Genomic DNA, 22,999 nt, shown 5'->3' on the forward strand with positions numbered 1-22,999 from the left:
ACTTTTTTATTAATAAAATTATATACACGGAAATTATAACAGTTAAATATTTTCTGTTAAATTAACATTTTGCTCGAAATACCATCAAAGAAATAATATTTCATTATTAAAAAGATAATAAAAAATAAATACAATTCTTCTAAAAAGGTTTCATACCTTAATTTTTTTAACATCATTAAATTAAAATATTAAATTATTTAATAGAAGAGTATAATTGAGATAACACAATTTAAAAAAAAAAACATCAATTTGTTTACAAATTTCAAATTTGTTAATTTTGAACGTAATGACTAATGAGGAGGATGCATATCGACGCTTGCCTGAGATCCCACTGTGACCGTTCCGATTCCAATGTTGGCAGTTTTTGGAGTCGTTTGACACGTTTCGTTCTGCTTCTCCTTCTGCTTGGCTGAGTCGCCGGCCTTTGGTGTTTTCCCGGGTGTACTAGTATTATTAACGTTGTCATAGAGAGACGCGCTGGATGTGGCCGCTGTTATCTTGTCTCGTCCCGGCGTCATGTCCATTTCTGTGGATCGCCCTATGGTCCGTGGAAGTGTAGACGCCCCTAAAATAGTATGGCCAAATTATAAATTATAATATAATTAATAAAATCATGTCTATTAATTTATGTTGCTATTAATTTATGTTGCTATTATTTATTTGCCACAACAAAATTTTTCAAAACTATTAAGATGTTCTATCTATCAAAATCAGATATATTTGTAAAACAAGTATGTAAAATTACATAAATAATATGTGCAAAAATTACGCAATTTATAGGGAAAATATATAAAATTGTGCGTTTTTACCAAAAATAAAACTTTTATCTCTAATTTTATTATTGTATAATATAAATATAACTTTATATGAAATAGAAAATTACACAAAAATAATAACATATTTTATAGTTTTTAAAATGTGTAAATTTTCATAATATTTATATAATATGATGGTATTATCATATATATTATATTTACATTTTACGTTTATATATATCGATAAACATAGTTTAAGAAAGATTGTACGCAATTTGTTTACAAATTATTATGTACTCAAGCAGAACAACAAGTTATTATAATATCAAAATGATTCCAAAATGACCATTAAAAATCATTTTTTAATCATTTCCGATTCATTTTAATATCATTTTAACATTATTATGACTTGTTGTTCTGCTTGGGTAAATATTTCCATAAATTTCAATTGTAATAAATTTATTTTTGAAAATTGTTTAATTATTATAAAAAAGAATAATTTGATTTGTACATAAGTTGTAACGTTACATTCATATGTAAATACGCATCTTTAATAGTGGTTCCTAAAATTACTCAATATAATCGTTGTAATTTTACATGAAAATTTTTTACAATATATGCATTATAATGAAAAATATATAATGAAAGAAAAAAAAGACACATTTTATAATTATTTCATTCCAAATAATACGGAAATGAATATATAAAGAAACGTAATATAAATATAAATATATTATAAATATGTAATATAAATATATTATAAATATAAAAAAATATTTCATAATCACACGTACCGCATGGACTTCGGTATCTGGTATCTTGGCTGCGCAGTCGGGCATATTGTTCCGGCGTCATACAGGTACACTGAGGTTCCCTGGATCGGCTCGGTGAGGCCGGTGTCGATAGCGGCTTTCGGCGTGTTTTGATCTTCTGCTTGTTCGGTGGCTCGAGCTTCAACGAGTAAGAAGAGGACGCTTTCCTTGAAATCTTGAACGATGGTGACTGTATGGAAAATTAACTAGTGACTGCAAATGACCTAAGAAGTCGAATGGGACTTGTATCGGACTTGTTGTGTGTCGCCCCTAAAGTATCTCCGCTCAACTTCCTTGCGCGCGACCCGGGAAGGAGGAAGGAAATAGGCGGAGAGACGCGCTGAGAGAGTGATAGCGAACAGGATTGTGGCGATGATGTATAATGTAACAAAATGCGTGTCTCAAGTGTAACATCACTAAACTTACGCAGCATTCTCTGAATTGCTTTGCGTCTATGGGAGACGTAAAGTTCAGCCCCCACGTATCATTTGTCACTGTATCCTTCCAGTAGACAAAGCACTCTGATGCTTGGCCGATACGCGTACCTTAAACACAATTACGTCATATTAATTATTGCAAGATTTATTCGTATTAAACTCCACAACTCTTGCCACCTTCAATTGTTGCGATATTATTCTGAAAGTAAAGTCAGTTTGCGAAGATAGGTACATCTGTGCAATATTTTTTTTACGTTGTTGTTCTTCCTTCTATAAAGAATCGAGATTTAATTAGAGTATCTTAAAATACATGTTGTAATTATGGCTCACCTGGCTGGACCAACCGCACGTCTAGAATCTTATCGACCTGGCTATTGTACGCGGTGATATGGAAGACGCATTCCGGCGAGTCTTGGATGCAGGTGATGTTCACCGGGACCAAATCCTCGGACACCTGCTGCCATTTACTCCCACCCCCGCTCGAGTTTACATGGAACACTTCGGCCCACAGCCTAAAAACTCTCGTCATTACATCGTGTATTACGCCAACGTAATTTTTCAAACATCGATACACTTAAGGAAAGTTCTAAGGAAAGAAAATAGTAGAGCAGGCGTGACACAAAAATGAGAAAAGGAACATGAGAATAGTCCATATAATCCAGAGTATTCGATTTTTCGCTATATATCTTTGTCGATAGTCAATACTACGTTGAAATTGCATAAAAATATTTCCGTATGACGTCGGTTGTTTTATTTTCAAACGGATAAAATAGAAATCATCACATGCGTCGGTGGAAAATCGCATATATATTACGTGCATGCTACATCTGCATTTACCGCGTAAACGTCTCTAGCTTTTTCTGCATTAAAATTACACGATCCGTAGATATATTTATTTTTAATTCCGAAGAAACGACATCCACTGAATTTTGTACATCAAACCAGTGGACGAGAAGGTAATGATACTAAAAATACTAATAGTCATGCGAAGCGTACGTGTACGGGTGAAGTGTATAAAAGTAGATAATATATATAAATATACGTGAAAGTGTGCATTTGAGAAGTATAAAAATGTAAAAACAACGTGGCCAGGGAAAAAGTATTCAAGGCATAATTTTTTTTTTTTCATCAAATGAAATCCAGGCTAGTAGCACAAGGCAAAAATAGCAGAAAAAGAACAGTTACTTCTGTTATCGAAACGTAAAGCGCGTTTTTCTTAGTGCATATTATTTCTCAAAAGCCCGTTCAGGAATATAAAAGAGAATATATCGAGATTGCACCAATATTACTTAAAGTTAATCAAGCGTATCACGATCCGAATAAGAAAAACGAGCTATCGGCCGTGATGAATGGGCTATCAGCTCGAATAACCGGACAAAAAACAAAAGAGAAAAACAAAAGGAAGGTGAGGACCAAAGACGTAAGCACCGTCAAATAAGACAGCGAGAAGAAAGCACAACGAGAGATAAAATTGGAAAAAAAGGAATTTAATAAAGAAAATATGAGACAGTCTGGGTGACGTGAATAAAACGCGACGTCTGATGCGACGTTCAGCTGCAAAGGTATATAGCTTCTCACTGTGCTACGAAATAATATATCAAGTACGGATCTTTATATACTGCATTTTTTAATAAACGCTTCAGAGCGCTTGCTAAAATAAAACCAATAATCATTAGAATAACATTGCACTGTTAAAAATGTCATAAAATTTAAAATGTACTTTTAAGTTACATAAATTAAATTCAATTTTTTGACACTAAATTAAATTTAATGTATCTGCAACTGAAAAGTATATTTGTGCACATGTACATGAAATTTAGTGTGCTTTCCATAAAATTTCACGATGTTTAGTATATTTTTTATTAAATTTTATGTAGATTTGCAAAAAAACGTTAAATTTAAATTACTAATTTTTATTGACAACATTAAATATTTTTACTGCATCTACTTGAAATTTGCCATTACATGTAACGGAAGCAAATTTCTGTTTTTTTAACAGTGCGATAAAATATACCAATTGCATTTGAAAAATTCAAATTAAGCTCTCGTGAAACTATTTTCTAAACAAAATAAATTTTTTTTAATGTTACGTTAGGTTTCTCTATATTGACAGGAAAATAAATGTTTAATTGAAGATCCTAAAAAGAGACACCGATACATTATATAAATGGAAACTCACTTAATTTCAATCATGTGAACGTCACGATCTTATGGCATGACTTTTTAATTGCTTAAATTGTTATCAGACAAATGTAACCATACAATAATAACACTATCTTTTTTAATATACATTTAATAAATTCTTATTTATGGAAAAAAAATTTTATTCTCATCGCCCACATGTTTTATTCTCATGCATGTTAAGAAATATCAACAACGAAGCAAAAAAGATAGAAGGAGAGAAGAACAGAGAGAGAGAGAGAGAGAGAGAGAGAGAGAGAGAGAGAGAGAGAGAGAAGGAAGAGAAAAAGAAAGAGGAGATAGAGACAGAAAGAGAGTCAGTATAATGCATACAAGGGGTGTATGGTAATCATTGAAGAGAAAGAGTGGTAACATGGTCGAATGGAGAGTGATTCAATGGTTGAATGGTATGGTATGCGCACCTCTTCCTGTCTCTTAAGCTTCCGCACCTGAGCAAGTGGCCAGTGTCACCCCTGCGTCCTCCGCCGCCGCCCATCCCGCCTCTGGCACCGGCCTGCCATGGGCTGTCCTCGTAACGATACGTCTTTGATCTGATTAGGGGTGCGCAACTGCAGGAGAGCTTGTTGCCCATTCTAACTGCTCTTATTCCGGCTTAGATCCCGCCACCTGCCTGCCCCGCCGCCACCACCACCACCACCACCACCGCTCTGCCTGCGTCACCACCACCCTGTACTCGTGATGCCCGTTCGTGTTTCCGGCTCGACACGCCTTAGCACGTATCCGCCCGTCCTGTCCTCCCCGTTCCTCAAGATATCCGGCCTGATCCTTCTCGCTGCGTCTATATATTTTTCCCTTTCTCTATCTCTCACGATTTCACCCCCTTCGGTTCCTCTTTGACACACTTTCGCGGGGCTGGCTCGTACGGCTTGTCTCTGTCGACTTTTGGCACCGATTTCCACGACGCCGACCACGGTCAGTGGTTTGACGTTGCTTTTTTTTGCGCGGTTTGATCCTTGAATTGTGTGTATTATTGGGAAGCACTGTGTGTAATAGAGACAATCCCAGAGTTCAGAGACAATCAGAGAGTGGAAGGAGGTATCTTTATTGTCACATCATTGCAGACATCGATAGTTATCAGCTTGTCCCTGGCATGATTGCTGCAAACAGACGCAAATCGATTAGCCGTGAGAAAAGTGTATTTCAAATAACACTAATTCGTAAACTATTTATTTTCGCATGCAAGAGAATTATTTGTCAATTATACTTTTAAAATATTATTTTTTTTTTGTTTTTATACATTATTTATTTATTTATTATATGCAATATAATATTTATTTTAATAAAATTATAATAAAATAAACACATATTATTCGATTTTATTGTATTTATGATATTATTTGCATCTATCAAATCAATAATGTATACTGTATACATATATTGCTTCTCACTTTTTACCTTTATTAAAAACAATAATTAGCTAAACTAAAAGTTAAATTGTAATATATTTATGAATGTAATAATCGCATACAGTTCTTTGTTATTATTCTAATTATTAATTCATTTGTGATATACTTTATAGTTATAATTTAACCTATTATTGCATGTTTTATGACATAAAATAATAGGTAATAAACAAGTTTTCAAACTAATATAAAATTATACTAATAGTAATATGTTATGTGTTTTAATTTCTAGTTTCAAGTAGTATAACTGACGTTATAGTCTGACTGACGATCCTGATATCCTTTTTCTTACACATAATTCAATTTTGCACTAATTATTTACAAAAATGCAGCTTATTATTTAATAGTAATATTTATATATGCATATTTATGGTGACAAATAGTTTCAAATCTTTGTAAATATTTAACTAATCGCATTTAAGTAGTAATATGTCTGACTTTGGTTGCATATAAACGTAAATTATTTATCGATTAAAAAATTATTCCATAAGAAATATTGTTTCCAAAGAAATAGAATAGTAATTTCAAAAATTATTAGTCAAAATTATAAATTTTCGTTTGTGCTTAATACGTAAATAGATGAGTTTTAAAACACGGCTGACCATACAGACGTCTTAATCACTTAGAAATCAGACTTCGCCAATTCAATTTACATAAGTTGTAAGTTTGTTCTCAAGTTTATTAACATATTAGCAATATTGAATTTTTCAGTAAACTAATTTATAACACCATGAATATCTATCAGCTTCAGAGATGCGTCGGGGATCAATTAAACTTCGGTAAACTAAACCCATCTCGGGCAAACTTTAGAAAGGATGCAAGCTACCACTCGCCGTATTCATCCAGGCTAAAATTTCTCGATGTTAAATAACCTTAGCAACATTCGCTCGTTAGTTTTTTTTTTTCATTTTCTCGCATTTCGTTCACGTTTCTTGCGACGTATACATTCGCGACATGCCATCGATTACAACGAGCACGATTTCATCGTAGCGTTTGGCCGTAATCATTAACGTCAGAGGGGAGGTCAACAACGCGAGGCATTGTGCAGATGTGTATCGCGGATAATAAAAGGGGTAGCGCCACCGGAGGGTTACTGAACCGCTGTTGGCCACGCAATACATCATTTCTTCCGGGGATGCTCTCGACAATGCCGAAGTATCCTGGGCTCTCGCAACGTTCATTTCGCAACATCCATCACGAAAGGATAGGGAATCTTCTGGATCCTCTGGATCCTCTGAAGCCGGATTAAAACATTCCTATTAGAGATATCAGTATAGTTGACAGTTATTTTCAACCGTGTTCTACATAAGTACAAAAATGGCACGCGAATGATCATTCCAGTCGTTAAAGATACATCTAGCGATCGTTCATCATTATAATATTAATTTTCTTGATAATTTCAAATGCCAATAGTTTCCAATAATTGTTACGATGGCTTTTTAACTCTCTAAGGAATGAATCTATAAATGTTGCGAATTTACAACGTTCACTTTAAAATTTAATTCGGGATAAATTTAAGATAAATTCGAGATCTGTGCAAATTAAAGCTGTGCAAATTAGTTATACTTAAGAGCAAACGATAGAAAATGTATGTAGTATTGAAATATGGTACTTTTACCCGCCAATAGAAGGCGTACTCGATATATATTAATAGTGTAAATATCAATAGATTCTTTACTTATTGCAAGTCATTTTTTAACAAAAGTGGTTTTTAAAAAATTATTTTTTCTTTAATTACAAGATAATAATATTCTTAAAAGATTAATAACAAACAATGTTCTATGAATAGTGGATGCTACTTCATACAGTACAAAACTCCAAAAAACATCCTAAAGATTTCCAAAAGACGTCTCGACATCCTAAGGATCGATGATCTCAAGATATCCTTCGGATAAAGTATGCTATGTAAAGACGGATTATCATATGTTAAATAAAATAGATTAGATAGATATAGTCCTTTTTCCATTAATTGGTCATCCACCTCTACAACCAACCAGACCCGATAAACTCGACACATTGTTTCCGCGCCTGGGGAGTCAAGCCGAAGGCGGAAAATTATTTTTAGACCGTCGGCTGTCGTTACCTAAGCTTTTTACATCATCGGGCCTCCGTCTGGGCAAAAGCGCGGATTCACGGGCGGCGCATGTATGCCGCTTAATTGGACGAGAGACCCGCGATTAGAGAGAGGATAAATGTCAAACGGTGCGTGCACCCATGACCACCGGGTTTCAAAGGATTAATTATGGGCGACGGAGACGGCGGAAAATCGCGGTTGTGTTTGCCGTCTGCAAAAATCACAACACTACCGCCACTACCGACACCGTCGTCGTTGTCATCGTCGTGATAACCAGCATGCATGAACGGACCAAGAATGATATATCGGGATGTGTAGAGAGGAGGAGATTGAGGAATTCTGAATCACCAGCGATTTGTCCGATACGATCGGCGTGGGCATAGTATCGAATGAAGGTACGGTGGTAAGAAACCTTAGTCGAGCCTGAGGGTTCCCTCATCAACACGAAAGTCGGAAGGTATGTGTACCGTCCACGTAGACGTGACTGTGAAGGTAGAAAGAGAGAGAGAGAGAGAGAGAAAGAGAGCTCTCTAAACACTATATCGATTTCGGTGGCGATGCGGTTACACGTCGTCCGTGACTAAACATGAATGGCGGGTGCACGTTCGTGCTTCCCGTTCGCGTGAAGCCGGATTTCCATACCGTTGTGTGTCCAGGTAAGCCAGAGGATTACTCGTTTTTATTTTGTTCAGCCGCGTATGACTGGTAGACATGCTACTTGCGACAGTTAAATTCATAAATTCTTAGTAAGAGAGGAAATATATAAAATAGAATATTAATAAAAGAATTAAATATAATAAAATATTAATATTAATAAAAGAATTAAGCTATTAATATAGATGCGATATAAAGTAATTTCAGAAAGTTCAAGTACTATATAAGATATGCGTGATATAAATACATGGGACGTAATCACGTAAATAAATTTTATTACTCTTTGTAATCCTACGATGTCTACAATCTAAGTTTTTTTTTTAGCACAAGTAAAATTTCATTCTTTTTCTCCAAAATAAAGGAGGATGGAGTCCAATTCTCCTCCCCCCTCCTACTAAAATACTTCGTAATAATTTGATAATTGAGATGTTGAAAAGTAACTCTGAATTTTTTCACATTTTTTAAAAGCACAGAATAGTAAAAAAAACTTGGATTAATAAAAAAAGACTTAGATTGCAGACGGAAGGTTAAGATTAGCCTGTGTAATAGAAGCGGTTCCACCAATCAAACACGATTGATTATAATGAAGATAAGCAATTGTTCCTTTCTTATATACTCAGAATTGTGATAGACAACTTAATGCGAATGGCGTGAGCGAAAAGAATTCATAGCGTGTTCACCGATATTAAAGTCAATCATCCATTTCGAGAAATGTAGAATGAGCTATACACTTTCCTTCCTAGGAAAGTGTATAACTCATTCTTTACAAGAGAGAGAAGAATTAATGCTTGGATAGCCTTTCATGATTGTTATCATGATAGTTATCGATTCATATAGCGGATACTTGCACGTGTCCAAATAGCAAGGTCTTTCGGGATTAGAAATGTTTTTACTTATAGTGATTTAATTAAATTAGAATACGAAATTATCAAATGCGTTCCTTTCAAAGCATATTTACAATTTTCAAGTATATTCACAATTTAAACGAATTCATCGCCAATTTAAAAAAAAAGATGTATTTACTTCTAAGCATAAGAAAAAAAAACAGATAGATTATATATTTTTTAGAATAGATCGTCAGGATATTAAAATTATTTTGGCATATATTTGCACAGAAAGAACGGTTGTGTTAAAATATCTAAAACTTTAGCCAAATACAGATTTCAGAATAATTTTATTAAATCAAAATAATTACTAATAAGTACTAGGAATCTCAAATATAATGAGCGATGTTTGCAAACAATTTTGACATTCTAGCTTGAGAGGCCTATACATTGTTTTGATTGCTGCAACAACGTTATTTTCAGATCTGTATCTAGCTAAATTTTTAGATGTTTTAGCAAGATTATTCTTTCAATTATTAATCGTGTATCAATCATTATTTAACATACAATATTATTCACCGATATTCTTTCCTCTCTCTCTCTCTTTCCTACAAAAAGTGGGGATATTCTTAAAACTGAATATTCTCGTCACTATACTATAAAACGCAATACAGGACCACAAGAAGGTCATGAAGAATTTATGCATTTCCTTCACGACGCACGAAAAAGAAAATCAAGAGTAGAGCCAACGCCTTGACGACCCTTCGTAAGTTTTATCGACTCACGACTTTATCCATGTACGTGTTACGTGAACCGAGAATCTTTTCGAATAACTGTAGAGATGACGATCTAACGAAACACATCGTGACACTCAATAAAGTTTGAAAACACCAAGAGATTAGGCATTTCCACTAATATTTACATTCGTCTTTGAGGTGTCCCGCGATACTGATCGGAATCTTCATCAAATCGAATGAAACTCCTCACAAATATGTTAGAGAGAAGATCACAGAGATTTCACGTCGTTTCTTCATATATAGGAGCGCGGACGGAGAAGCGACGCGAGGTGAGCCAACGCCTTCGTATTTAGCCTCGTGATCGTTATCGACTCGCAGAGCCTGATACCTGGGACGTGTTCTTAGGCAGAGATCCTTCCGGAACGAGACGACAATGTCAGCGACGAGGAATTATATTTTACGTCCAGCGATATCCGGTTCTCCTTCTTGAGGGTGGAGGCTGCTCGCGGCTGCCGCGGCAACGCCTCTTCTGTCACGTCAACGTTAGGTACGAGAAGTAAATAGGTAGATATGCGAAGAGAGAAAGAGAAAGAGAGAGAGAGAGAGAAAGAAAGAGATAGCGAGAGAGAACGGGTCACGGTTAGAGGTACACGTCGCTCCCTCGTCGCGAAGCGGTCACGGGGAGACGCGGAAAGCGGAAGCGGGAGCGGACAGAGAGGTGCGACTCCGCCTAGTCGCGCGCGCGAGAGGCACCTCACCCTGGGTAAACACACTGCGGGATGCACCACTACCACCACCACTACCATCACCACCAACGGCACCACTACCCACCACCACTACTAGAGCGGCACCGGTGTACGTACGATCAACGCCCCGCCACCCACCACCTTACCGAAGAGAGAGAACGTCTCTCCTGTATTTCCTGCCTCCGTCGTATTTCCGTCTGGTTCCTTTCTTTCGACGTCTCTAATTGTCTATCTATCTATCTATCTATTTCTCTTTTTGCATTCTTCTCTTTTGTCTTTCTCTCTCTCTCTCTCTCTCTCTCGCTCGCTCGCTCTCTCTCTCTTTCTTCCTCTCACTCTTCATCTTTCTATTTATCTACTACATCTTTATCCTTTACCTGTATGCGCGACGATGACTCACACTCACCCACACGGCGACGCTTCCTACCTGAACACCCGGTTGAACAGATCGGCCGCTTCCGAGAGAAGAGCTCTGGCCTGGTCACGAGCTAGAGTTCTTTTGCGATGACACACTACCACCGCGACGAGGAAAGACAAACGGAGAACAGTTCAGAGAGGGATGCTGAAAGCGCCGTGCGCGACAATCGGAGAGAAGGTCGTGGGCGGCGGCGGCGACGACGACGGCGACGACGGGGTACGGGGACAGCGGGGTCGGGGTTACGTGGCCCCCGCGGTAGCCTGAAGGAAGGGGAGAGACGGTCCGAAGGAGAAACTGGGATGAGGACGGTATCCACCCTATTTTCAGAGGGAGAGGGAAAGAAAGAGGGTAAGAAATAGGGAGACAGATATAGAGAGAGAGGAACGATTGTCGCGAAACCCACCGGGACAAGACGCGACGTACGATCCGAGAATACTACCCGGGTGCCGCTCCCGAAGGTACCCCTGTCACAGTCGTTGTCGCTGTAGTCGCTACTGCTGCTGCCGCTACCTCGTCGCTCGCCAACTCGTTCTCCCCCTCGGCTGCCGTGGCTGGCCTCACCGACGGGCCTCACCGTGCGATCACGCTTCCGGTCTTTCGCGGGAAATCCTCGCAGACGACGTAGCCATGGATACTGCAGGATCCGGCAGGGAGAGGCGACTGCCCCGTCGCGCGCGCACCCCCGTTCACCACCCGCCTGTCCCCGCTGCGCGCCACCACCCTCAGCGCCAACCCCTCCTGCCTCCGCTGCGATGCGCGCCCCACGGCCGAAAATGTCAATATCCTCTCTTGCGCTGCGCCCGCGATGTCTCCCCTCCTCGCGCGACCACCCACCCTCGTCAAGCCACGATGTGCCGCGCCGGTGCGCCCCACTACACTACGCGCCCTCCGTATGCCGCTCCCGTCGTCCTCATCTCCTACCAACTCCCTTTTCACTCCATCTCGATCCGTTTCCTCTTTCTCTCCGTTTCTCCTTCATCGTAGTACCCCTCAGCGTCTCTTTCTCTCTCTCTCTCTCTCTCTCTCCCCCTCTCTCTTTTTCTCGTCGCCAACACCACCCTTTACCGACTCAGGGATGAAACCGTAATCGAGGGAACCCTTAAGGTGTTGTTATACAGAAAGAAACTTAATAACAGGAATAACTTCGGGAATGAGAAAATATCTCGCCGTATATAAACGTTCATTAGTAATTTGAGATATACTTTGATTTATGAAGGTTTATATTGCGAGAATTCCCCTGTTTCGTGCGCATCCCCCGGCTTAAGCACGATCCTGCGACTCGCGCCCTTTCGCATCGCCGCTTTCGCCGCTCGCTCGCTCTGTTTCCCTTCGCCGTCGAGATCTCGTAACCGTTTTCCGTTTTTTTCCCTCGGGGCGAGAAACGGGTCATGGCGAAAGGATGATCTCTCCTAGGGACTTGTTCTTTTCCTATCTTACTCATGAAAATATACTTTAGTTATCTTTTTTTTAGTTACCTTTCCATTCTAATAAACGCGCATGGATCTCTATCGATCGATCCCACGTTTTCGGCTTACGTGAGGTCTACAGTAGAAGTCGTAGCGGTCGTAGAGTCTTAAGTCGTAGAAAATTGACCAATCATAGTCGATTATTCTTTTTATATTCGATTGTGAGTGATTAATTTTTGACGACTTAATCCAAGCAGAACAACAATACACGATAACGTCAAAACGTCATGACATTAAAATGAATCGGAAATGATTGAAAAATGACTTTTAATGATCATGAAGTTATAATGACTTATTGTTCTGCTTGGGAAGACTCTACGACCGCTACGACTTCTATTATAGACCCCGCGTTATCGTGTAACCGCAGGGAATGAGATCGGCGTTTCCATCCTCATCCTCGTAGCTGTCAAGCCGACGCTTGACGAGTAATCATAGCGATCGGCGATCGATGCGAGGCACGCGCGCATCAGCTATCCGGAGAGAATCCTCTTGTATCCACAGAATCATCCCGCAATTTTACTTCGCCGTCTAATCGTCTAATGCCAGTGCAATCTCACGTGCGAACGCATCTGCTGCTTTTTCCATTACGACGAATGAAGATGTCTATAACTATATAATAACGTTTAGTAATAATTTAATTTGCATTTTGTGTACAAAGAACCGAATTGAATATTTATTAGAATTGTATTCTAATAAATATTGCTATAATTTTGCTTTCTTTCTTACTATCTAATTTTTCTTTTTTTCATTCTTCACTTGATGATCACAATAAGCAAGGAGTAGCAATGAGAGTATCTGTAGTAAAAGTGCATCACGTCTGACCAGAAACGTACCTTTTCCACTTGCAGATCAACTTGAAGTTTCTCAACTTGGGAACGATTCCTATAAGAAACTTTTTATTTAGAAACTACAAAATGTGGAGTTATTTTAAATCATATAAACTAAACATAAATATAAATAACTATAAATTATATAAACTTTAAATAAATTTGCCAATATCGTTATGTATTTATATTGGAAATTGTGAAGAAAAATTTCTGAAATTATGATTATTGATTTCAAAGCGACAGGCGTTCGTTAACATCGATGCAATAATATATTGATTTTCATTTGCTGATTTATTCTATGTTACAACGCTGTTCCATTTGTGATAATAAGATTTTCTATCGTTATTCTATTTCAAGAAAATGAACAGAGAACATTATATGTGTAAGATTTTTGCAAGAAAGGAATCATAAGAGAAGCGAATCATATAGAAAATCCTTCTTCAGGGTGTCCAGCGATATCTGACAAATAAAATCTAATCAATTTAAACATAATTTCAGGATATTTCAAGAAAACATTTTGGTTTTTCTAGGTCGAATAATTTTCATTAATTAATCAATTTTTATTGATTCGTACATTATAATATATATATTTTGTATTTAAGTTAGAATTCTATACGACTAATTAATTAAAAGGCAAACAAATTTTGAACAATATTATTTAATGATTTATAAGTAATAAACACTTAATGCATAAACGACTGCAATTTCTTTGCGATATTCTATTTTAGAATTGCAGATATTAAATCTAAGTTTTTTTATTAGTAACTTGCCTTATTACATTTTTGAGGGAGGGCTTATATACTCAAACACAATTTTTCTTAACTTATCACAATTAAATATCACCTTGTAAAATTATTAATTTGTCGACGCTTCATTAAATTTTTAATGTTCATTATCAACTTTTAAAGCTTTCTAAAATCATCATAAAACTCATCCTTACTGACTAATTAATTCTTGCGCACGCACAGAAAATATTATATATATATATTTTTTTCTCTTTTCATGATCCAATTTTGTTTTAATGAAAAAATTACAAAGTTTTAGGTCACTGAAATTCTAGGAATTTTTCAGGATTTTTCAGGATACAATAAAATCCAGGACGATTCCAGAATTTAAGGACATTCAAGAATCGTTGGATATCTTATTCTCTTCTTTTCCTGTTAAAAGATACTCGCTAATCTGTACTTGAAGGCGATTTCGACCAATAACGAAAAGTTATAAATCCTGAAAGACACTATATCCAAGAATACCATGGATGATATTCGTTTCTTTATGCTAATGTCAGAAATATCGAGAGATGCTCTCAGAATATATGGCAGTCGAGTTGTGAAACTTTTGAAGACTATAACTGCATAAAACACCGAAAACACTTCATCGATTTAAAAAAATTTTTTTACATTCTACAGGCAACAGCCTTACATTCTATAGTGCAACAAAATTTCCTTCTCTTCCTTTTTCTTCTTCTTCTTCTTTCATTAATGGCTCTTCCACGAGCGTTTTGGACACATATGTCCAGTGTCCTGTATGAAAACTTCTTCTTATTTAACATTACAATTCTGAAATTTTATCTCTGATATTTATACGCAAATAACGGCATCTCGACTGTGAGTCAATCACAGTCATCTTTGCATCTGTATGCCAATTCCATTTCTCAAGAGATCGGCAAAATAGTAAATACTGAGAGAAGAATTTTAATTTAAAAAATTTATTTATTTAGTTTTTCAATACATTAACCATCTTTCTAATAGGATGCCAGATCGAGCAACAAATTATGAAATCGATTATCAATTTAATTTGTAATATTATTACAGTAGTTTGACTGTGTTTATAAGTTTGAAAAAAATCTCTTTATATTAGGAATCGAATCCAATCATTTTTAGTCGATAGAATGTTGATCGATTACTTCATTTTCTAAGCGACTTTTTTGGGGGGCTCGTTTGTGAAGCCAGTTCTTCTTATATAGGTTGCAAACCAATTATCTGTTGCAGCATCTTCAATTAAGATATTGCATTTCGAAGTAACGTTTTAATTTTAGATACTTCAATAGATCTACGATCAAGTTTTGCAATCAATATATAATAGAACTGGCTTAACTTAAGTCCATTTGCATACGCTTCTTTATAGGGATCCGCGTCATTTTTTCTTTACGGAAAACGAATCCATCTCGCGGTGATATTGCGTTCTACACCGCTTATTTAGCAGAATACGTACGCTATAAGTGTACGTTGGTGTACCTAATCAGAAATGATAATAGAATCGACATCGAATCGACGTCGATTTGATGCTTCGACATCGATTCGATATCAATCCATTATCATTTCTGAGTATTATGGGCGCCGCTAAGCAAGCAGTATAATACGCAGTACAACTGCGAGATGGACTCGTTTTCCGTAAGAAGAAAATGACGCAGATTCTTATAAAGAAGTGTATGCAAAGAGACTTAAGTTAGTCGATTCTATATTGATCGCAAACTTCATCGTAAATTTATTGTAAACGATAAAGATTACAGCGTTGATTTCGAAATGCAACCTTCAATTTTTATAGATGATACAACAGATTTGTGATTATATAAGAATCGGCTTTACAAACGAACCCCCCAAAAAAAGTCGCTTAGGAAATGAAGTAATCGATCGATCAATGTTCTATCGACTGAAAATGATTGGATTCGATTCCTCATATTATTCTGCGAAAGAAAACATCTATATGTACTTTATTTTTTTAAGTCGTTGAAAAGTTATAAATATTTTTTTGTTTCTAAAAAATCTGAACTTTAAATAAAAATTCTGAAAAAATTACGTCAGTTTAATTGAATTAGAATGAACATTTTTTTGTCTCTTAGACTTTTTTTTAAAAGCAGTAGTTTTAGAGATAAAAAATGTCAAAACTTTGAAAAATAACTATCTTTTTTTTTCTCGCAAACTAATTATCCAATCAGTGCGAATAAAAAAGGAAAATATTCGATTAATCTTAAATTATATCGAGAATTTTATTTTATTTTCTCAACGCTGAACTAGCATCGCAGCTAGACGTAGCGCTTGTTTGAAAATTGAAATATCTACACTAGAATATAAACTTTAATAAAACACGAATTTTGAATATTGAATTTTTATTTATTAAGATTCATCTTTATTTATACATTTATTAGAACACCTACAAACCGAACAATATTTCAAATCCTAAGCCAAACAAACAAGAACATGTTATAGCTGAACAAGGAGACTCATGTCGATGCGGCATTGAGACCACTCACGCGCCGCGGACGCGCCTTCATTACAATAACATTTTCACTTTCAATAACAGTACAGATCAAAATAAAATAAAATTCTCATTATAGTTTAAGATTGACCGAATATTTTCGTTCGCACTGATTAGATGATTAATTTGCGAAAAAAAAATCGTAGAGGTAATCATTTTTTCAAGTTCTGAAACATTTTTTATCTCGAAAACTACTGCTTTAAAAAAAAAGTCTAAGAGACAAAAAAATGTTCATTTTAATTCAATTAAACTTACGTAATTTTTTCAGAATTTGTATATTCAAAGTTTAAATTTTTTAAACAAAAAATTATTTATTAACTTTTCAACGACCACTTAAAAAAATAAAGTGTATATAGATGTTTTTTCGCAAAATAATGTGAGGAATCAAATCTATTCATTTTCAATCGGTAAAAACGTTGATCGATCGGTTAGTGAACTCAAAATGGGAGTAAATCGCTCACCTATTACTCTCAACTTGATCACAGTGTGTTCATGAACTGTCATGGAGCCTCTGAAAAATGTTTTTTTTAAATAGAGTTATTTATAGTTAGTTTCTATGACGATTGATGCATACTCATTTCCTGTATTTTGTATCGTACTGAGACGCAGATATATCTTGTAAAAAAGTATTGCCCAGTAGTCTATTTTTCTACAAAGTTTTAAATCATAAAAGACATTTTAAGACGTCTACTGGATAAAGAGAATGAAATTTGGTCATCCAGAAACTTCCTAATGATATCTAAGCGATGATGTCCCATGGGTGTAGAATAAACGAATATATACATCTTCAATATATCCCAAATACCTCCTAAGTTTTTTCAGGAACGTACTCTGGATGTTTGAAAATCCCTCGACATACATCTATAGGATGTACCTAGAAATGTATTAGGTGTTGGAATTAATTCGTAGCGTTTTACAAGTGATGGGAAGTACTTTCATTAATGTATTTTTTAATGCTCATGTGAAATAAATAACATTCTTTCATTAAAAAACGCTACGAATTAATTCCAACACCTAATACCTAGAATCAATTTTTGCTGGATGGAATATTCTATTAAATAACGTGATAATCCCAAGCAGAACAAGAAATCACGATAACGTCAAAATGATATTAAAATAAATCGGAAATGATTGAAAAATGATTTTTAATGATCATTTTAGAGTCATTTTGACATCATTTTGATATCATAGAGAGATATTCATAGTTCATTCTTATATTTAAGACCGTCTTAAGGTACCATCTTAAGAAGTCACGAACCTTGTTCTGCTAGAATTACTGCGTTGGATATGTAATCGTTTAAATATTTATATGTTTTTACACTTATCTTTGCTAATTTCGTGTATAACAACTTCTAATACGCACTAATCTAATATAATGCAAGTGACCGAATTTGTTATAAGAAAAAGTTATACATGTTTTATTTTTGAATGCAAGAGTGAAAAAAGACGAGACCTTTTAAATCGATTCGAGTGACACGTGATCATGCGGGGCAGCAGGTCGTTTATAGCATCTTCTTGATGATGTACGTATATATAAAAAAAGATACACAACTTCGTCCATTTTAATTCATTATCATCTTTAATTCTTTCGCCTATCTTCTTTCTACAGGTGTGCAATTCCATTAACGTAATATGGATTAAACACGAAAACCTGAAGGAAAATTTTGAGTTTACAAATGAATTTCTAACCTTCAATATTTGATACAGTATAGTATAGTCCTCGCGAAAGAGATGCTGCAGAAGGCGATTTTAAGATTGAAGTGCACTATTCAAACAGTGCACCTTCGCTCTTTGTCGAAATTGTCGACTAACTTAAAGGAGAATCTGAACAAGATGCAAGCCTGGCAGATACATTCGTATAATGGCCTGGAGGATCTACGACTCTCTAACATCAGAATTCCGGTGATCACAAATCCCACCGACGTCCTGGTGAAGATCGAAGCTGCTAGTGTGAATCCCATCGATGTTGCTATGACAGGTATTCTATTCCTGCTTCATTGTATATGTATCTTCAATCTTGAAAGTATGCATGTGAAATGACATATGATTAGAAATCAAATATTATTGTCTGTAACTCTAATCGCTTTTAGTATTAATGAAAGACTAGTTTTTTGTGATCCTACGTTTTTTCACTTCTTTCCTAATCTAATCTGGTGTCCGATTGTGTTTTTTAAAGAGTTTGGATTCTAAAAAATCTAAAAAAACTCTGGTATTCTCTTTCAACATTCAATAATATAATTTTATAATGATATGATCCAAAACTTTATTTTTTTGTTATGTGTCTGAATTTGAGATAGAATAACTTGAAATTGAAAATTTACCTGGGTCTTGAAAGACTTGGACTACAGAGAGTTAGTATAGTCCTAAAAGTCTAAGGGTCCCGTTCATAATACTTGCATCAATTGTCCTTATTTAACTTTGCTAAATAACAAGAATTCTAAGAGTATGAATTACAACTAAAGTCTAGAGTTACAATAAAAAGGTAAACTTTATTATAGATGGCTATGGTAATACTTTCCTGAATGTCCTACGCAAAACCAAGAGTTTGTTCTTTAGAACATTGGGAGAATTGGATTTGCCATTGACATTAGGTAGAGACTTCGCAGGGATAGTTGTATCAAAAGGATGCAATGTAGGAGACAGGCTTGAGATTGGCAAAGAAGTTTGGGGAGTGGTTCCAATTGAGCAACAAGGCTGTCATGCAAATTACGTTATTGTTGACAGTAGTTTAGTAAGACATATTTCATTCTTAATATATTAAATATTTGACAAGCCAATATATGACTTGCAATCATCGCGATACTTTATTTTTTTGCAAGGTAAATCCACGCCCTCAGAAACTGTCTCATATTGAAGCTGCAAGTATCTTGTATGCTGGACTGACTGCTTGGTCTGCACTATGGATCACAGGAGGGCTATTTTACAAAATGGCGATAGCTGTGAGAATGAACAAACGTGTTCTGGTCATGGGAGGCTCGGGAGGAGTCGGTACTTTAGCTATACAACTGCTGAAAGCTTGGAATATGCATGTAAATATTTAACTGTTTATATTAAAGTCTGCAGAATATGAAACATTAAATTTGTTTAGGTAATTAGTACATGCAGTAGCGACGCTGTAGAGATGCTGCAGAATTTAGATACTGATGTTGTCATTGATTATAAGAAAGATAGTGCCGATGCAGAAATTATTTCAGAAGGACCGTAAGTGATTTTATATTAAACTGAAATGCATTGTGTGTAATAAATGCAATATATCGTTCATTTGCTACAACTAAAAATTGTCATTTTTGAAATCGTTTACAGAAAAAGAAATATAAAGAAACGAAAATATAAGGAAAAAAAGAAAGAATATATTTTATAAGAATATACTTTTATTTTACCATTGGCCATTATACCAAAATTACATTTCAAAATTAATTTCAATGATTCAAATATTTTCTGAAAAACTAATTTTATTTTATTAGTGTTGTAGCAAATAAGCGTATGTGTACAACTGTCATATTTGCAGGTATGACATAATTTTAGACTGTGCCAAACTGGGACCGGAATATGTCAGAATGAAAGGATATCCACATGATAATTACATAGCATTAAATTCACCACTGTTAAACAATTTTGATCATCATGGATTAATTATGGGAATGGCGAAAAATCTCGAAGATCTTCTAAAATTTAATATTCCAAAGGCAGAAAATAAAAGTTGTGTTAAGTGGGGATTTTTTATACCTTCCCAAACAGGAATTAACGTTCTTCAAAAGCTTGTAGAAAACGAAGAGGTATGTTCAGAAATTCCTGAGTTTTATTGTACTAAAAATTGTAAATTCTATAACATTGTATTTTTTCTATTCGTTGATTCGCAGATCGTACCTGTCATTCAACAGGTATACTCTTTTCAAGATTTGCCACAGGCATATGAGAGACTGAGGCAAGGACACTTACGAGGCAAACTAGTTATTGATATGAGATAGTAAATTAAATTAAATATATCAATGTCTATAAAATTAATATATTTTTTAATGATTAATTAGTATAAATATAATAATTAGTAACAATTAATATAATGGTTTTACATAATTTCTACTATATTTTTCTATTATAGGTTTTTACTATATTTTTCACATCCTGTATATCATTACTAAAAACCTTTTGTGTAACTTCCGTCCAACAGTTTGTCGCAAGTTCTGTGGCCCTTTCTGTACCTTCTTTCAAAATCTCGTCTAAATAGGCGGGTTCCCTAGTTAATCTCAATATATCTTTACGAATTGGAGATAATTTTTCTATCATTATATCTGCTAATTTCAATTTATACCTATAAAAAATCAAAGGGAACCATAATAATATTCATTCAATTTATTTATGAAAGTTTTCAAAAGTAATCCTTTATATATATATATAAATACTGAAAAAGATATAATGATTGTTAAGTACTTACTGTCCTGTATTTAAACCTACAGCTTCCTCACATATTTCCTCCGTCGTCTGCCCAGTAAACAAAGAGTGTATATTAATTAAATTAGCTACTCCTGGTCGTTTTTCTGGGTCATAAGTTACTTCGGACGTAAAGTCAGTCACAGCTTTTTTCACTTTTTCTAACAGTTCATCTGGTTCATCCAAGAGATTTAATCTGGACTTAGAATCTGTGTGTGATTTTGACATTTTTTTTGTGGGATCACGTAGAGACTTGATTCTCTGGCTCGGACCATCTTAAAATATAAAAATTTTAATTGTTAATAAAGATATTTTCAAAATTAAAATTTAAAATAACAAGATTAAATTTCAAAAATTACTGGTTTAAAAACTTGCCACTAATAAGAGTACGTGGTATTGGAAAGGTTTGTCCGAACTGCCTGTTAAAAATCTGTACTAAGTCTTGTGCCAACTGAATATGCTGAGCTTGATCTTGCCCGACTGGAACATGCGTTGCTCTAAAGAAAAAATTTTAATTATATATATGCTAATTTTATTGTACTGCATAAAAATTATAGAGTAATTTTTAATTATATCAATATTTCAGAAGATAAATTTAATAAACTCTAAAGTAAACATTTGTCTATTACATTATATATTCATGTTTTCAATTCTAGATTTATTCCCTATCTTTTTTATCTCGTTTTAAGATACATAATCAACTTTCTGACAATAAACAATTATCTAATACATCTAATATCAAGATACTTGCTTATATAATAATATATCGGCTGCCTGTAGAACAGGATAGATGTACAAGCCTAGAGGTACATTTTTTAAGGATTCACTTTTCTCCTTGAATTGTGGTAGATGTGCTAGCCTTGCCATAGTCGTGATACTGCTTAAGATCCAACATAGTTCCGTATGCATTGGTACTTTGGATTGTTGAAATAAAATACTCCTTTTATAGTCTATGCCACATGCTATCAGTGTTGCGGTCATCAGCAAGGTATTTTCCCTCAATTTTTGAGGATTCTACAAATTGTGTATTGTCAGCAGACAATAATGCCGGAGTATAGAAATGTAATCTGCCATTATTTTACTTGCGGCAAAGTAATGGAATGCAGATCCGCTATGCTGCACAAAACTGCTTCACTGGAGTTCTGTAACTCCACCCATCTCCAAATGGCACCGAAATAATTTCCTAAATGTACGCTTCCTGTAGGCTGAATTCCGGAGAATATCCTCTTTGCATATTTAATCTGTGTTGCCTGCAAAATAAAAAAAAACATGTAATGAATGTAAAAATTAATAACTAATTTGATTAAATAATTAGCGTAATGAATAAAACTTTCCATAAAATGTAATAATAATCCTTAAATATAATAATCCCTAAAGTGCTTTACAAACATGTTTATATAATTGATTAAATACTAAATCTACATATGTCAAAAATAATTGTTTCAGGTATAAAGAGAGGTTAGAAACATGATCGAACCTGACTACTACATTTTCTGAGTCCCTCGGATTTTGCTGCGCAAGTTCTTTCCAAACGAGCAGCAGCTCGCAATATTTTCAGCATGTTTTAAATAAATATCGACTTTATTAATATTGAATGTGAGATTAAGCGTTCCGATTGTGAGGTTAGAATCCCGCGATCGACAACGAGCAACAATGAATGGGTTGCTTACACTGTATTAAAGATTCGTTCTTTGTAACTGCACTTTTTAAATCTTCGTCTTTCCTCTTTTATATCCAAGATTTAATTATTTATTTTATTTTAGGTGCAGAAAGCATAACACAGAACAGCCACAAAGAACATAACTTTATTACGGTTTAATAATAATAAATTGATATATAAAAAACTGTGTGCAGTGCAGAAAGCATAAGTGAAAATTAGTCGTTGCGTCACTCTTGTCAAATGCTTCAGCCAATCACAAACGGTCTTTCAAATTTCGAAATTTTCGAAATCTTATGCGCAT

The 22,999-nt window shown here is 35.1% G+C and overlaps 3 protein-coding genes and 1 long non-coding RNA gene across 17 annotated transcripts in view; 2 read left to right on the forward strand and 2 right to left on the reverse strand.

Moving 5' to 3' along the window:
• The window catches only part of sif (guanine nucleotide exchange factor still life), a 51,802-nt gene extending 39,948 nt beyond the window's left edge, over window positions 1-11,854 (reverse strand). For 4 of the 14 annotated variants that reach the window (XM_011062792.2, XM_087411655.1, XM_011062790.2 and 1 more), the window contains exons 1-6: window positions 10,287-10,426; window positions 4,608-5,303; window positions 2,335-2,516; window positions 1,994-2,112; window positions 1,550-1,757; window positions 321-565 (exon numbers count right to left, since the gene is read on the reverse strand). In XM_011062792.2, the coding sequence (XP_011061094.1) occupies window positions 321-565; window positions 1,550-1,757; window positions 1,994-2,112; window positions 2,335-2,516; window positions 4,608-4,777 (924 nt within the window). In that variant the 5' untranslated portion in view covers window positions 4,778-5,303; window positions 10,287-10,426. The other 10 variants (XM_087411656.1, XM_011062788.2, XM_011062789.2 and 7 more) reach the window with 10 other exon arrangements.
• Window positions 8,207-10,462, forward strand: LOC147907785 (uncharacterized). The gene is made up of 3 exons (XR_015546858.1): window positions 8,207-8,339; window positions 10,202-10,227; window positions 10,304-10,462. It is a non-coding gene; the product is annotated as an uncharacterized LOC147907785 (long non-coding RNA).
• On the forward strand, window positions 10,428-20,671 carry LOC105150008 (NAD(P)H oxidoreductase RTN4IP1, mitochondrial). The gene is made up of 8 exons (XM_011062796.2): window positions 10,428-10,445; window positions 18,046-18,133; window positions 18,220-18,588; window positions 19,109-19,341; window positions 19,430-19,639; window positions 19,699-19,811; window positions 20,119-20,386; window positions 20,471-20,671. Exons 3-8 carry the CDS (start codon window positions 18,342-18,344, stop codon window positions 20,576-20,578), a joined length of 1,179 nt encoding a protein of 392 aa, XP_011061098.1. The 5' UTR covers window positions 10,428-10,445; window positions 18,046-18,133; window positions 18,220-18,341; the 3' UTR covers window positions 20,579-20,671.
• TrpRS-m (Tryptophanyl-tRNA synthetase, mitochondrial) lies at window positions 20,597-22,842 on the reverse strand. Its single transcript, XM_011062797.2, has 6 exons — window positions 22,516-22,842; window positions 22,121-22,288; window positions 21,790-22,052; window positions 21,414-21,535; window positions 21,043-21,313; window positions 20,597-20,919 (listed from the first exon to the last, which is right to left on the reverse strand). The coding sequence occupies exons 1-6, from the start codon at window positions 22,597-22,599 to the stop codon at window positions 20,691-20,693; spliced, it is 1,137 nt and encodes a 378-aa protein (XP_011061099.1). The 5' UTR covers window positions 22,600-22,842; the 3' UTR covers window positions 20,597-20,690.
• Between the last annotated feature and the right edge of the window lie 157 nt (window positions 22,843-22,999).

This window comes from Acromyrmex echinatior, chromosome 12, assembly GCF_024713525.1.
Source record: "Acromyrmex echinatior isolate Ae372 chromosome 12, ASM2471352v2, whole genome shotgun sequence".
Classification (NCBI taxonomy): domain Eukaryota; kingdom Metazoa; phylum Arthropoda; class Insecta; order Hymenoptera; family Formicidae; genus Acromyrmex; species Acromyrmex echinatior.